At 41.3% G+C, this 14,018-nt stretch overlaps 1 protein-coding gene across 1 annotated transcript in view; it reads left to right on the top strand.

Annotated features, from left to right (window-relative positions):
• The window catches only part of lrpprc (leucine-rich pentatricopeptide repeat containing), a gene marked incomplete at its 5' end in the record, with an annotated part of 50,738 nt that extends 38,781 nt beyond the window's left edge, over positions 1-11,957 (top strand). Inside the window, 8 exon segments of the mRNA XM_079230170.1 lie at positions 1,936-2,024; positions 2,102-2,306; positions 4,133-4,260; positions 4,399-4,514; positions 8,089-8,163; positions 8,323-8,407; positions 9,362-9,504; positions 11,676-11,957. Of these exon segments, the coding sequence (XP_079086296.1) occupies positions 1,936-2,024; positions 2,102-2,306; positions 4,133-4,260; positions 4,399-4,514; positions 8,089-8,163; positions 8,323-8,407; positions 9,362-9,504; positions 11,676-11,747 (913 nt within the window). The 3' untranslated portion in view covers positions 11,748-11,957.
• Positions 11,958-14,018: the final 2,061 nt, after the last annotated feature.

Genomic DNA, 14,018 nt, shown 5'->3' on the forward strand with positions numbered 1-14,018 from the left:
TCTTCCCTGATTTTTGCTCCCTACATGGTTCACTCTCTTATGTTATGATGAATAATCATATCAATTGTAGACCCCTGTTTCAACAAGCGCGAGGCAATACGAGTGATAACCCATCTCCAGTCTTCGTTTGAATTGGTTCACGGCATCCCTGCCTGGATAAAAGCCTCGTTTATCTGCACTCTAAATGAGAAGTGAAATGAGCTGAGGGGAAAGCCGGGGGAAGATGGAAATGGGGAGGAAGGGAAGGAGATAAAAAGAGCTGAACGTGGAAAGGAGGAGTGTAGGAGGCGAGGAGGGGTAGATTTAATCAGGTACGAGGTTAATGAAGACGCTATAGGCATTAATTCTCTCTGTGTGTGTTTGTTTTGGGGTAATCTGTACAGAATTGAGCAGCGGGGTGCTTATGGTGAGATTAAGGGATTGGGAGAGAGTGATGATGATGATGAGAGACAGAGAGGGAGGGGTGGATGTTGGATTCATTGGCTGAAGCACAATACCCCTCGAAGGAGAAGACAAGTGAGAAAGTGTGTGTGCGTGCGCGTGTGTGTGGTGAGTGCAAGACGGCCTCGAGAGATTTTCTCCCACCCGATAAGAATAATTCTGACCCCACTGCTTGGTCTCCGCGGCAATCCGCCGGCGACCCTGTTACCGCTCCAATCTCCGCCGTGACCCTGTCGCACAGCGGCTGCCGGATGCTGCTTGGCCTGGTGTCGCCGTGGCGATAAGGATTGCCAGCCTGATGCTCAATTGAGCGGACGGATTAATCTAGTTGCGGGGCTATAATAACAATTTAAAGAAGAAGAAGAGAAAAAAAAAAGACGAGAGGCAAGCTTGATTGAGGTTTTAGTGGCACAGAAATGAAGAGGAGAGCAGCAAATGACGAGGGACGGGAAGCGTCCAGCCCCGTCGAGCGTCATCCTCCCACATAAATCCACACGGATATACAAGCGCACACGTGCAGCGGCTCAGCAGGAAGTAATCAACTGTTTGATGTCTGTATTATTTTCTGGTTTACAGCAAGCGCTTTACAAGAGGCTCAGACGGGGCTGTCAATCACATTTGTTCCCATTGTTCTGTCCGTCTTGTGTCTTTCAGCTCATGTGTTCATCCTCTCTGTCTGTGCAAAGTCTAATGAGTTTCTGAATGTGATGCCTTATGATGGCCCCTGTGCTAAAAGAAGCCAGAGATATTTGTGGTAGAGAACAGTATCCGCGGTTTCACCCAACACGTATATGGATTTTTGCATCATGCTATTGTAAAGGTCAATCCAACATGGGATTACATTTCACACCACATGTGAGTCCACAGCCACTCGAGCCGCTCTGTTTGGGCTCTCAGCTGAACGCCATGCTGACTCGCTCCCATGGACAACGTTGACGTGGTGTCCATCGTTTTAGCATCCTAACATTCACTAATTGGCACTAAACCCAAAGTACAGCTGATTCATTTCATATCTCCATAGCAATATAGATCACAATACATTATTGATGTGAAATAACCACATTGTTGTGTATACTTTCGTGTGTGAATTAAAAGGGTATTTTCTCATTTAATTAAAAACATTAGCGCAAATAATCAGATTCTCTGAGAAATTTGAGTTAGTATGTGCTTGTTGTTTTCATTTTAGAGAACATACCTGTATCATAATACCTCAATATATTTTTCTATCGCACTATAATTCCATTAAAGGCAGTAAATTATCATATTGAATTATGTCATAAACTTAGTATACTCGCGGCTTGGTAAACTCATCTTCACAGTAAATGTCATCATATTGGCCAACGTTGCACCACAGTTGAGATCGTCTATATTCCATTATTGGGACACAAGCTTAAAAACGGTCAAGAGAAAGTTTTTGTCAACAGATCGTCTCAAATGAGAAGTGTATTGTTGAACGTTGATACTAAACCAAGAACATATTTGTGTCTCTCTCAGTGCTGCGTCTCGTGTGCCCGGCTTCGTACTGAGTGACATTGCCACCAGCCTGCTCATCGTCACACAGAGCAAGAAAGGCCAGTCTAAAGGTGAGAAGAGAAACTCACACACTCGCTCACACACTCGCACACACTCTCACACTCACATCTCTGGCACTCCTCCACAGAGGCTCTGGAGAAAATGAAGTCGATGCTGCAGGTGAACCAGGTGCCCTCGCAGCTCGCCATCACCAGACTGGTTCAGGCCCTGGGTAGCCATGGCGATGTGGCGGGGATCCAGGAAGTGGAGTCACTGATGAAGGACCTCGGCACGAGCCTCAACCTGTCCAGCATGGTGTTCATCAACAACACGGCCCTCGCACACATCAAGAAGTAAGCGCATACATGGCAATTATAACACTAAACTTGTTTTTTTCTGTTTTTGAATTGCTCTTAAAGTTTGTGAAGGACTGTTGCGATCCTCTTATTTCCGTACAAACTAAAACTGAGCCACCAGCGTCATTTTAAAGACTCCATGCTCCCATAAAGGTCTACACAAAAGGGATTTAACCCATGACTCATGTCGTGTATAAGTCGCATCTAGACACATGCAACTTTCTGGATATTTCCCTAAATCTGACGTTTCGAGAAAGTGGTCCTCGCATCACCTTAATCTCTGTATGTACAGTCAAATTGAGTGCAGACACCAAACTGAAAAACAAATCGCTGTAGACGGGCAGGGCTGCAATTTGCACGAGCAAAACATAATTTCAATATCTGACGCAATTTGCAATCCAGTGTGAAGTCTTTTATACTATTTTGTAAACTCTGGATATTACTGAGCTGCACGCAGTGATAAACAGTTTAATGCAACACCAGCAGTAGAGTGTGACGAGACTCATGTCGACACACTCTTAAAGTAAAAGCTCGCAGTGCGAGCGGGTCGTCAAATACAAATAGGAAACACGGGCGTAATAGGATTATTCATGGATTCCTTTTAATGTCATGAAAACGCCCATCCTCCACTTCTGCTTTGTCGCTTCTCAAACAACAGAGAACAAATATACAAAACGCATTGTGCATCAAACTTTCATCGCGCTACTTGCTGCATTAGCGCCGTCCCCCAGCTCAGGCGGCACCGTCGCCGTGCCGTCTCGGAGGGACAGCAGGAAGTGAAGAACGGCAAGACGGTCTCACGCCCGATTGGCCATCGCGGCGCAGGCCTGTCAGCTTGAACCCTGACCTCCAGGAGTCGCGCTCTGAGCGGCTCTGACACGTGCGTCCCCGCTGTATCTGAGTCAAGCTGACTGGTTAAGAGCCGGGGCGGAAAAGCAAGCAGGCCCGGAAAGCGGCGCGCCACATTTAGAGGGGCCCCCCGCTGAATTATTCAGACGGTCCCAGTCGCAACAATCAGCGTAGATATGTTCCCCCACCACTGGACGCTCTCACATATACAAACACAGAGACGCGCACACACACCCTGTGTGTTAAATATTCATTACGACTGCTGACGGTGGGGAGGGAGCGGGGAGCGTAAAGTGTTAGCAGCGAGGTGGGGTTGCCAGATTGAGTTGTTTTAGATTTGTAGCGCTTTGGTGTGCAGGCTTTGTTTGGTTAAGGCAACCTCAGCAGAAAATCATGTCACTGTATGTGAGTGAGTGTGTGTGTGTGGGTGTGTGTGCATCAGAGGGAGAGAGAGTTGGTCTGCACTTAGTGGGTGAAAAGAAACGTTGTTCTTTAATCCAGGCAGTTTCTTATAGTATGTCATATTTATATGTTTTACCCCCCAAAGGGTGAAATCGCACTTAAAGGGGTTTGATTATGGTTTGGCTGATTACTGGTTTTATTGTTTTTACTCCCAGCCCCAGTATCTCTGGCAATTAAGGCCAAAATGGACATGGTTGTATCTCACAATTTACATCCAATGAGCATTCATCGCCAATGCAGGAAGAAGTGCCCTTTATGTAATAAGGATGTGTGTCATCATCATCAGAGAAACATGTTCACCTTCTTATGAATCGTAATACGATCTTTCCGCAGCTAAATAGTTGCCATACGTGGGCTTTGGATAACCAAAATGTTTTATTGAATAACATTTTGGATTTTCAAAGGAAAGATTTTATTCTCTAGTTTTCGTCGTATCTGTTTGAATATTAAACATGTGTTGTTCTGATTTACTCTAATAAACTAAATCTTTATTCCCCCCTCTCTTTCCTCAGTGGCGACGTGGAGTCAGCAGTGGAGGTGTTGGAGGCGGTCTTCACGAGTACAGAAGGCAAAAGCCCCAGTATGTCCTTCGTCTTCAGGAAGGTCTTGGAAGATGACAATGACAAAGCTTTAGACAAGTGTAAGACACACACTGAATGCGTACATGTGTATAGAAATACTAAATATAAAACCACAAGTAAAATGACAAATGCAGTCCAGTCCTAAAAAGAAAACGCATAATAAAACCACTGACCGTTGTGTTCATGCTGTGTTGCAGTGAGTGCGATGGCAGAGCGGCTAGCCAACCATTTTGCCTGCTACAGACCAGCTTCAGACCTCTTCCTCCAGCTGCTGGATATGGACAAAATCGAGGATGCCAAATTCATGCTGGCTGTGAGTATGAATGTGTGTGTGTGTGTGCAAGTGTGTGTTTTCAGATGTATGTGGCTGTGGTCCACAGAGGCTGAGTTTATATGCACTTTTATTAATACGGGAGGGAAATTGACCGGCATTCATGCAAATGCATGAAGATACATTACTTTGTTGTTGCCGCTCACTTCTCCTCATCACTATTTAAACGTGACATGAAGAAATCCATGTTTTTCAGGTCGGACTGTTTCTCGTTTATTCCTCTCCATTTTGTCTTTGTGCAAAGAGGAGATGAGATCAGAGGTTGCCTCTGAATGAACTAGGATCTTTAATTGTTGCCAAAATACAACACTCTGCTTTAGTGAAACATGTACTTGAGTGTAGTGTTGTGCCGCTACTACTCTTTATTTATGTTTGTTAGCTTTAAGCTGCACATTATGAGGAAAACTCTGTGAAATGTTTTTTCTTTTTTCTACATTTTTTTGACCACTTAAACTCCATTTTATATCATCTGGAGCATTTTTTCCCAGTGCACACTTCTCTATTTGAGTGTCTCACTCTTGACTACATTTTAAATGACTACATCAAAGTAATTAAAATCTGAAAGAAAAAAAAACTATCAACAAGGGAACTGGTGATGCATTCGTCCAGTTGTCGGACCCAAGCGATGATGGAGACGTTGACTTATTCATCCAGCCTCACATTTATGTCAGGAAGTGCTTCCCCACATTCCACCAATGAGTCTGGTGGTCTGAAATTGGCCTCCTACCACTTCACTTATTTAACACAGTTCATACATTACAGCTCAATGACTTTGCATTGAGCCTGGGGACATGAATATGAATAGGCTGGATGGGTGAGAGACAAGAGGAAGGATGCAGATGACGAAGAAGCAAAAAGAGATCAAGAAAGTCGGGTGAAAGCCACAAAAATGAAGATGGAGATGCTTCTCTCTCACTCTCTCACTCACTCACAGACATACATTATTTCTCTCTCACTTGCTGCGCGATTACCCCTGTGTCATTCAGTTGCATGTGTGGCACTAATGAATGCATATATATTTCTTACCGCCCTCACATACCACACTTCATCACTTTTTAAACATGAACGAATGGAATCTGTGTTCTTGTCACACACTTAGCTGCTCACATTTTCACCCTGATATACATTTGTTGAGAGTTTTGGGATGTATCAAATTCATATTAAATTCTTAGGAATCTTAATTTTGCAGAAAAATAGGTCTGATCAAAGTACCTTCTGGATCAAGTGTACAAAGGGGTATCAATACAACCCAGATCTGAGTAATTAATGCATTGACTATGCAATTGAAGGTCAGTAAATCTACAGCATTTCATTTTTAAATATTATTGTAATACGCAGAACAGCGAGTGTGTTTCCAAATTGTAGTAATTCATGAAAACAGCGTGAGATTTGGGGGGAAAGAAAAGTGTAGAAAGTACACAGACAGAACTTTGTTGGTAAGAAAAATCTAAGTTCTGACTTTGCTTTCTTATCTTTTATTTACAAAGTGGGTCAGTAACTACAAGCTTCTAAACCAGAACAACAATGAGGGAATCTGGAAGACGCAGATAAATAAAAAACACTGTCGACACACTCCAACATGGATGAGACATGCGTCTGCTCTGCTCTTCATGACATCTCCAATGATTATCCCTCTCAATCTTTAAACAGGGATGTCTGACTGGCATGAATGTTAATGAACAGATACATTACTTCCTACTCTCGTCTTCATCACTATTTAAACACAAACTATGGATTACATTATTTTAAAGCTGTAATATGCGCCTTGCTTGATATGCATCTTGGCTTGTTTTTTTCCACCCTCTCACTCTGTGAATTAGGAGCTCAAGATGGAAGAACAATTTAAATAAAAAATGTCTGTTATTACATTTCATATCGGAAGACAAAGTAGAGACAGAAGGAGGAAGTGGGATGAACTTTTTTTAATTGATGTCCGTACCGGAGAGGCTTGGCAGGCCAACATAACATGAAAGTTTACAATTCTTCATGCAGCACAGTTGAGACACAGTTCAAAGTGGTCTACAGACAAAACAAATGTAAACGGTCAGATTTAAACTTCGTTCTCACGTTTGTCTTGTTAAGTTTGTACGTTCAGCCTCCACTGATGTGACCCGGGCCAAACTGGAGTGCTCCTTTTTCGTTTCCTCATCGCGGCCCGTTTCCTTCTTCCTTCTTCCCTTCTGGAAGCCGCTCTCCCAGGGTCACTGGAGGGTAGCGGCCGGGCTTCTCCAGCCCATCATAAGTGAAGCAGGATCAAAACTCCGAAAAGCTTTTAAGTAGGCAAGCAGTCAATAATGATGACAAGGCTATCAGGAGAGAAGGACGTGAGGCCGGTGGGGAGCGGGAGGAGAGCGAGAGGGATGAAGTTCGTCATTAAGAAGTGAAACGGTGACGAAGGGAATCAGTGAGGCAGCAGCTTTACGAACTCGCCTGCAACTGCTTGTGTGTGTTGGGATGGGGATGGGAGGGGGAGGGGAGGTCATTGAGGAAAAGGAGGCATTCCCTGGGTATCCAGAGCTTTTAGGCAGTATGTGTGAGGAGCAGGGGAGACAGGAGGCCCAGTCGGTTGTGGCGTCACCTTTGGGAGAGGTCGGTGTAGCGAGGGGGAAAAAATAACAGAGGAGAGAGTGAGTGAGAGCACGGAGCGAAGTAGCACAGTGCTGGTCTAATTGTCTGATTGTACTCAAGCCATTCTGCCGCTTGGTGGTTCAGAAAGAAGGCGACTTACTCCGTGTGTGTGTGTGTGTGTGTGTGTGTGTGTGTGTGTGTGTGTGTGTGTGTGTGTGTTGGGGGGGGGCATCCTGTTAAAAGCCTTACAGGCCACTCGCCTTAAATTCTGTACGAGGTGCAGAAGAAGTGAAACGCGTTAGTTTACGACTAGCTAGCAATCGGACCTCATTGCTGCTCAGCCAGGAGAATAAACTCACTCAGAGCGCAGCAACGTTAATGCATCTCTTGCACACACACACACACTGTATATTGTATGTATCCTTGCATGACATGTCTTCATCATAAGCAGTCAAGCACAGGTTCCACCTCCCAGAAGTCTTTCTGATTTCCTTCAAAATGATATTGTATTATTAAAGTGTTGTGCACCAAAATAGCTTTTTAGTTTTATATATATATTTTTTTAATATATTTTTTATCTATTTATTTGAATCAACATCACTGACTTTACAGATTCAGATGATTAATGCAAATAGATAATTCTGCAAAACTTTCCACTGGTGTGTCTCTACTATTGGACGATATTAACTCAACACAGATATATAGTATACATGTATGAAGAAAATGGATCGAGGAGATTCCCGGGTATTATCCTTCAATGTGACCAGGAGAGCATAATTATGCTTGCTGGCGTGACATTTAAATTCATTAAGAAACAAGTAGTTTTTAAATCCACAATTAACCTCTCACCTCAGTGTGGGCGTTCATATGAATGCATGTGTGTTTATGTACAGTTCATATGTGAAGAGCAGAGGTTGGAGAGTCTGAATATCTTCGAGATGATCTCCTGTTATATATCGTTTCTTTTGTCCCTCTCGTCTCTCTGTAGCGCTGTAACGCTGTGGCTGAACAAAAGGAAGTGCTGGTGTCCTACTTGTCTCAGAAGGCTCAGAGTCCCGGACAGGTACAATCACACGTTGCGATTCATCTCTTTAGCATTTTTAAAGGATAATTTGTGTACTACCGTTTCCGTGATTTCTGTTGGTAATGATACAATTGTACCAAATCCAAGTGAATCAACTATATTGTTTTCGTATTTATAAATTATTGTTTGCGTGCACAGGTGGGCAAGATCAAGGCCCTGCTGAGCCTGATTCCAGACTTCACTGAGAAGGAGGTGCTGTACCCGTATCTGATGAAATGCCATGGTAAGAGAGACACACACACACACACACACACACACACGGCCTGTTCTGGTGCAGCAGGCGGACACATTAACAATGCATCAGGTCAAGGAGTGTGTATGTGTAGGCAGACATTCAGGGGTAAGAAGAACACATGTCTTCTAATGAGTTAGCTGTCCTGGCTAGCCTAGCGTGCTAATCGCAACACAGTCCACCACTCAACTTTTGTTCATGTTCTTGCCCTTTCTACGTTTTTACTCTGTCTTTTCTTGTCCTCAATTTGTTTCTTCCTCCCATCATTTATTTTACCTCTGTCCTCTCATCACTTTCTCACCCTCCCGTCTCCCCTCTTACGTACCTTGTCACACCAGAGATGAGAAGACATGACTATTTAATTAGCATCAGCTAGCCGGTCGGTCAAGGTAGCCATAGGGGACACATTTAGCTATGCTCTGCTCAACCCCTTTTTTTGTCTTTTAGGGGGAGGGCTTTTCTTTTCTTCTTTTTTTTTTTCATAGTGAACTTACTTTCCACTTTTGTCTCTTTTGATACACAGAACTGCACACGCGGAACATAATTTCAACCATCTCGGGTTGTAACCGATTCCATATTTAAAATTTTTAAATAATTTTATTGACATTTACTGAAGATTAATGGTCTTTGAAAACCGTGAAACTCAACGTTTCATTTGGCTTTAGTTTTTTTAGATTCTACTCTGTCCAATCATTACTCAACAACTGAAGGACAAGCAGTCTACACACATTCTTCTTTTCCACCTGCTGCTTTGCTTAACATGCACAATCAGCAGCAGTTTAGAAATAATGCATTATTCTGGTAAAAGCATGGGAGCATGCACACATTGGACAGTATGCATGTGCATTTCAGTTCTTGGCACCAATGAATTGATGATGATGACCAAGTGTTTAGGTTTTTCCCTCATATCACTGACTTTTCTTTCCTCGCCCTCTTGTCTTGCAGTTCTGGATAAGGACATATCGTCAGCCAGGGCTCTGTATGAGCAGATGCAGGAGGAGGGAAAGGTCATGGACGAGCTGTCACTCAAACGACTTGCTGTGCTTTACCGTAGTGCGGGAGAGACTGTACCCTTCACTGAGCCATCTGTGAGTCTCACACACACACACACACACACACACACACACACACGAAGGAGATGCTCCACACACATCAATTGAGTCCAGCGTTTAAAGATGTTGGACAAAAACTAATTGAACGTGCTGTTTTTGTAATCGAACCACTTCTAAATTAACACCCAAAAAGACTTCAACCATGTCGTCAGAAACAATACGTGAAATAAAAAGTATTGAAATGTTACTATATGGCAAATAAACAGATTTTCAGTGCAATGATCTTTCATTATAGATAACATATCACTCTTCACACTATAACAATAACTTCAATATCTCAGTTAATTTATTTTATTTTAATAATAAGTTCAGGTAAAATGTCATCATGTACACTGTCGTTCAAAAGTTTGGGGTCACCCAGACAAATTTTTAGTTTCTTCGCAATTTCTCGCATAGAATAGCCTTCATTTCTAAGAACAAGAACAGACTGGCGAGTTTCACATGAAAGTTCTCTTTTTCTGGCCATTTTGAGATATAATCAAACCCACAAATGTGATGCTCCAGATACTCAATTAGCTCAAAGGAAGGCCATTTTTATAGCTTCTCTCACCAGCATATGTTTTTAGCTGTGCTAACATAATTGCACAAGGGTTTTCAAGGGTTTTCTAATCATCCTTTAGTCTTCTATGCGATGATCAAACACAATGTACCATTAGAACACTGGAGTGATAGTTGCTGGAAATGGGCCACTATACACCTATGTAGATATTTAATTAAAAACCAGACGTTTCCACCTAGAATAGTAATTTACCACGTTAACAATGTATAGTGTATTTCTGATTAATTTAATGTTATCTTCATTGAAAAAAACAGTGCTTTTCTTTGAAAAATAAGGACATTTCTAAGTGACCCCAAACTTACGTTCCACTGGCACACAGTGGATTCAGCATATATAGACACAAACACACCTATCCATATTGATATAAACATGAACAACATCTTATGAACAGATCTGTGTTCAAATACAAACGCAGCACCCATCCCAGTTCCTAAACTGGTGCTGGCAGTTGTCCGACTGGCACCCTAATGCGTGCCATTGTGTGTGTGCTGTGGTCTGAGAGTGCCACAGTGATGTGACAGAGCGGTCTGCCCGCTCAGGCCTGCAGCGAGCCTCCTGTGTTTGTTTCTTTGCGTGTGGCTGGGTCAGTACATATATTGTGTAACAGAGATGGTGTCACTGCAATAGCCGCTCTCTGTTTCTGGCGCCTAGTGTTTTTGAGCATTTCTGCACATTTTGTAACTTGATGTAGCTCTATTTTTGGCAGAGGAGACACACACACACAGTCCTCTCAGCACTTTAATGCACTGTCCCCTGGAGGCAGGTGTAGAATGAAGCCCACCTCTTACCTTCCCATCACTCACCTGCAGTGCAAAGATAGAAGGAGAAAGACGGGGATGAAGGCAGAGAAGCTGCTGCATTATTCACCGGATGTCAGGATAGTTAAGTGATTGCTGGGGTTCATAAGCAAAAGAGAGCTAGAGGAGTTGCAAGGAGAGGGAAAGGTGAACAGTCGTGGAGTTCAGAAGTTTCTATAAACACATCTCAGGTAGAAACCCATCAGTACTCGTTGTTCTCTCTCCTATCCATCTAGAAATAGTTTGCTACACCATGATGACAGCAAAACAATCTACAGATTTGTTCTTAAGTAATTTAAGAGAACATTTCACATTCATCAATTTTGTTCCAAATTCCCTCTTAATACAAAATAAATAGGGGAAAATACTGTAAATGTCTATTAAACAAACATCACCAAAACCCTAATGGATGATTAGCAAAGATCTCATTAATTGCCATGACTGCTAGTTTTTTTATAATAACAAAAATAGAATCTAAATTCATATGAAACCACTTGTATCACAATACTGTCGTGTGAGGGCAGCTTTGACCACCGTAATATGTTGTATAGTATGTATGTCATAAAGAAGTACAAATATCGTCATGGTATGTTAAAAAAATCAAACTATTATATTTGATAAATGTTCATAGTGTTTGTTATATATAGTCATAGTATAAGATGTAATGAAGGTTAATATTAGATTACGTAATAAAAAGGTCAAGATGGTATGTAAAAAAAAAAAAAAACAGTAGTATGTCATGAAAAGATAAAAAATATATTTTACTAAAGTGTCTTTCTTTCTCTTCCCAGGAGTCCTTTAAGTTTTATGCAGACAAGCTGAAGGAGAGAGCAGCTAAAGTCCAGACGACCGCTGACGCATAAAGATTCATCCTCCTCTCCTGTGACCTCCTTCCAAATCCAAACTTTTTCGTCCTATCTCCCTTTCTTCTTTTTTATAAGTGTCTGAGCTAAAATATTGAGTATTGTGTTATAACTGTTGGATAATATACTCGGTCCACTGGGCTCTTGATAATATTATTGATGATGATGACGATGATGTGGAGAATGTACAGAAGTATTTATGCTAATAAATGTCACATTCTGAGCCTGAGTTTGTGTGGTTTAAAATATATTTGTTGATTTAAATGTAAAGCAGGTAGTGTTATGCACAAGTGGAGCCAATTTCAGTTACAATGGCTCAGCTCCATTGAAGCTGAATTTACAATCCCATGATATAAGTCAGTGTAGTCGTGTTGTCATGGTATGTCATAAAATTAATAGAACATTTTAAGTAAAGTGTGCCAGAAAATGAGAGTAATGAGTAAATGTGGAAAAAAAGGTCAGATATAAAAGTAATAATATGGTATATCGGCAAAAGTAAGTATCCTATTATTATGTCATGAAAAAGTCAAAGTAAAGCATCTTAGAAAAAGTAAGAAAAACATTCATCAAATGTCATAAAATATATAGGATGTCATAAAGTAGCAAAGTCATAGTAAAGTATGTAATACGTCATAGTATACACCTTCTGCCTTTCCTTCTAGTGAACAAAGCTATTTACCAGCATTAATTAGTACATAAGCGTAGTAATAATGTTCAAACATAAAATGTAAGAAGCCGGTGTAATCTGCAGAAAAGCTCTCACCTTCTCCCCTCCAAAAAAACAGCCTCCTCAACACTTTGCCTGGATCAAAACGGCGATTAATTAGTCAGGAACCGACGCAGAGTGCGAAAGTGTGCGTTCGGGGAGTGTGCTACAAATCCCTAATTTGTGTATTAATGGGGATTTAAAGATGAAACGAGACAACCTGGTTGGAGAGTGGAGACCATTAGACGGACCCAGGAGGGCGCCGCTGTAGTTTACCTTTTTGGAAAGAGGCGAGATACACACACACGCACACGCACACACGCACCTTGCAACCCCACTATATGGCATAAGAGCGTGTATTGTTTGTTTTGTATATGTTTGATTCTAAATATTTCAAGTCCTTTTGGTTTTATGCAGACAAGCTGAAAGAGAGAGCCCCAAAGCCCTGACGACAGCTGAGGCATAAAGGTTCATCCTCCTCTAATCCGACCTCTTTCCAAATCCTAATGTTTTCCTCCTTTCTCTCTTTCTTTTGTCATAAAAGTTGTCCGAGCTAAAAATGATGAGTATGCTGTGTCCGCTGCACTATTGATAATAGTGATGATGGCAATGGAAGAATGTACAACATTCATTCTGATATTTTAGTGGTACAAATGAACCTTTTTTTTTCCATTGAGGAGTCCGCCTGCACGATGCCGGGGCCCTGAAACACAGACCAACTCGAATGCAGGACGGTTCTGACGGCTGTGAAGGAATTCTGAATCCTTGTTTATGCAGTTAGTAGGCAAGAAATCCACATACTGTACATCAAACTTTGACCTAAGAACACCACTGAAAATTAAACTTTGCAGACAGTAAAATGTTTGATTTTTGCTAAAAACGTAAGGGCTCTTTTTGTTTTCTTTTTTATTATATATATTTTTTTCCCGTTTCAAAAGACACCAACACTTTCCATCCAATTAGTTCACATTTGCATGCAACTCAGTGATGGAAAGTAACTCACGACTACTTCAAATTATATTTTTACTTGAGTATTTCTGTTTTATGCTACTTTACACTTCATTACATGTCAGAGGGAAATATGTATATTTACTCCACTGCATTTATCTGCTAAAGTTATGAATTACTTTACAGATTAAAATTGTACACACACAACCTATGAGCGCTTTATTATATAGGTTGTATTGTTACAGACCAAACTACCCAAAAGTATAGAAATAGGTTAATAAAAACACAAAACAAAGCCAAATGAAAATGCTGTTTTTATGTTAAAGCTTCAGTAATAGTATTCACCTAATATTGTGGTACCACGATATTTATAGGGGCCATTCATAATGAGTACTTTTACCTTTCTATAGGCACAGTCAATTTACATTTTCGATATTGGTACTTTTACTTCAGTAAAGAATCTGAATATGTTGGAAGAATAGTGAACGTAAATGTTTTTCATATGTATACTTATCTTGTATAATGTATTATGTCCCTTTTCTGGTGTGAACGCAGAATTAATATGTTGTATTTGTTATTCAGAAGATGCTTTTTTTTTTTCCTTTCCTTAGCATTGA

The sequence above is a fragment of the Taurulus bubalis genome (genome assembly GCF_910589615.1).
Source record: "Taurulus bubalis genome assembly, chromosome: 14".
Taxonomy (NCBI): domain Eukaryota; kingdom Metazoa; phylum Chordata; class Actinopteri; order Perciformes; family Cottidae; genus Taurulus; species Taurulus bubalis.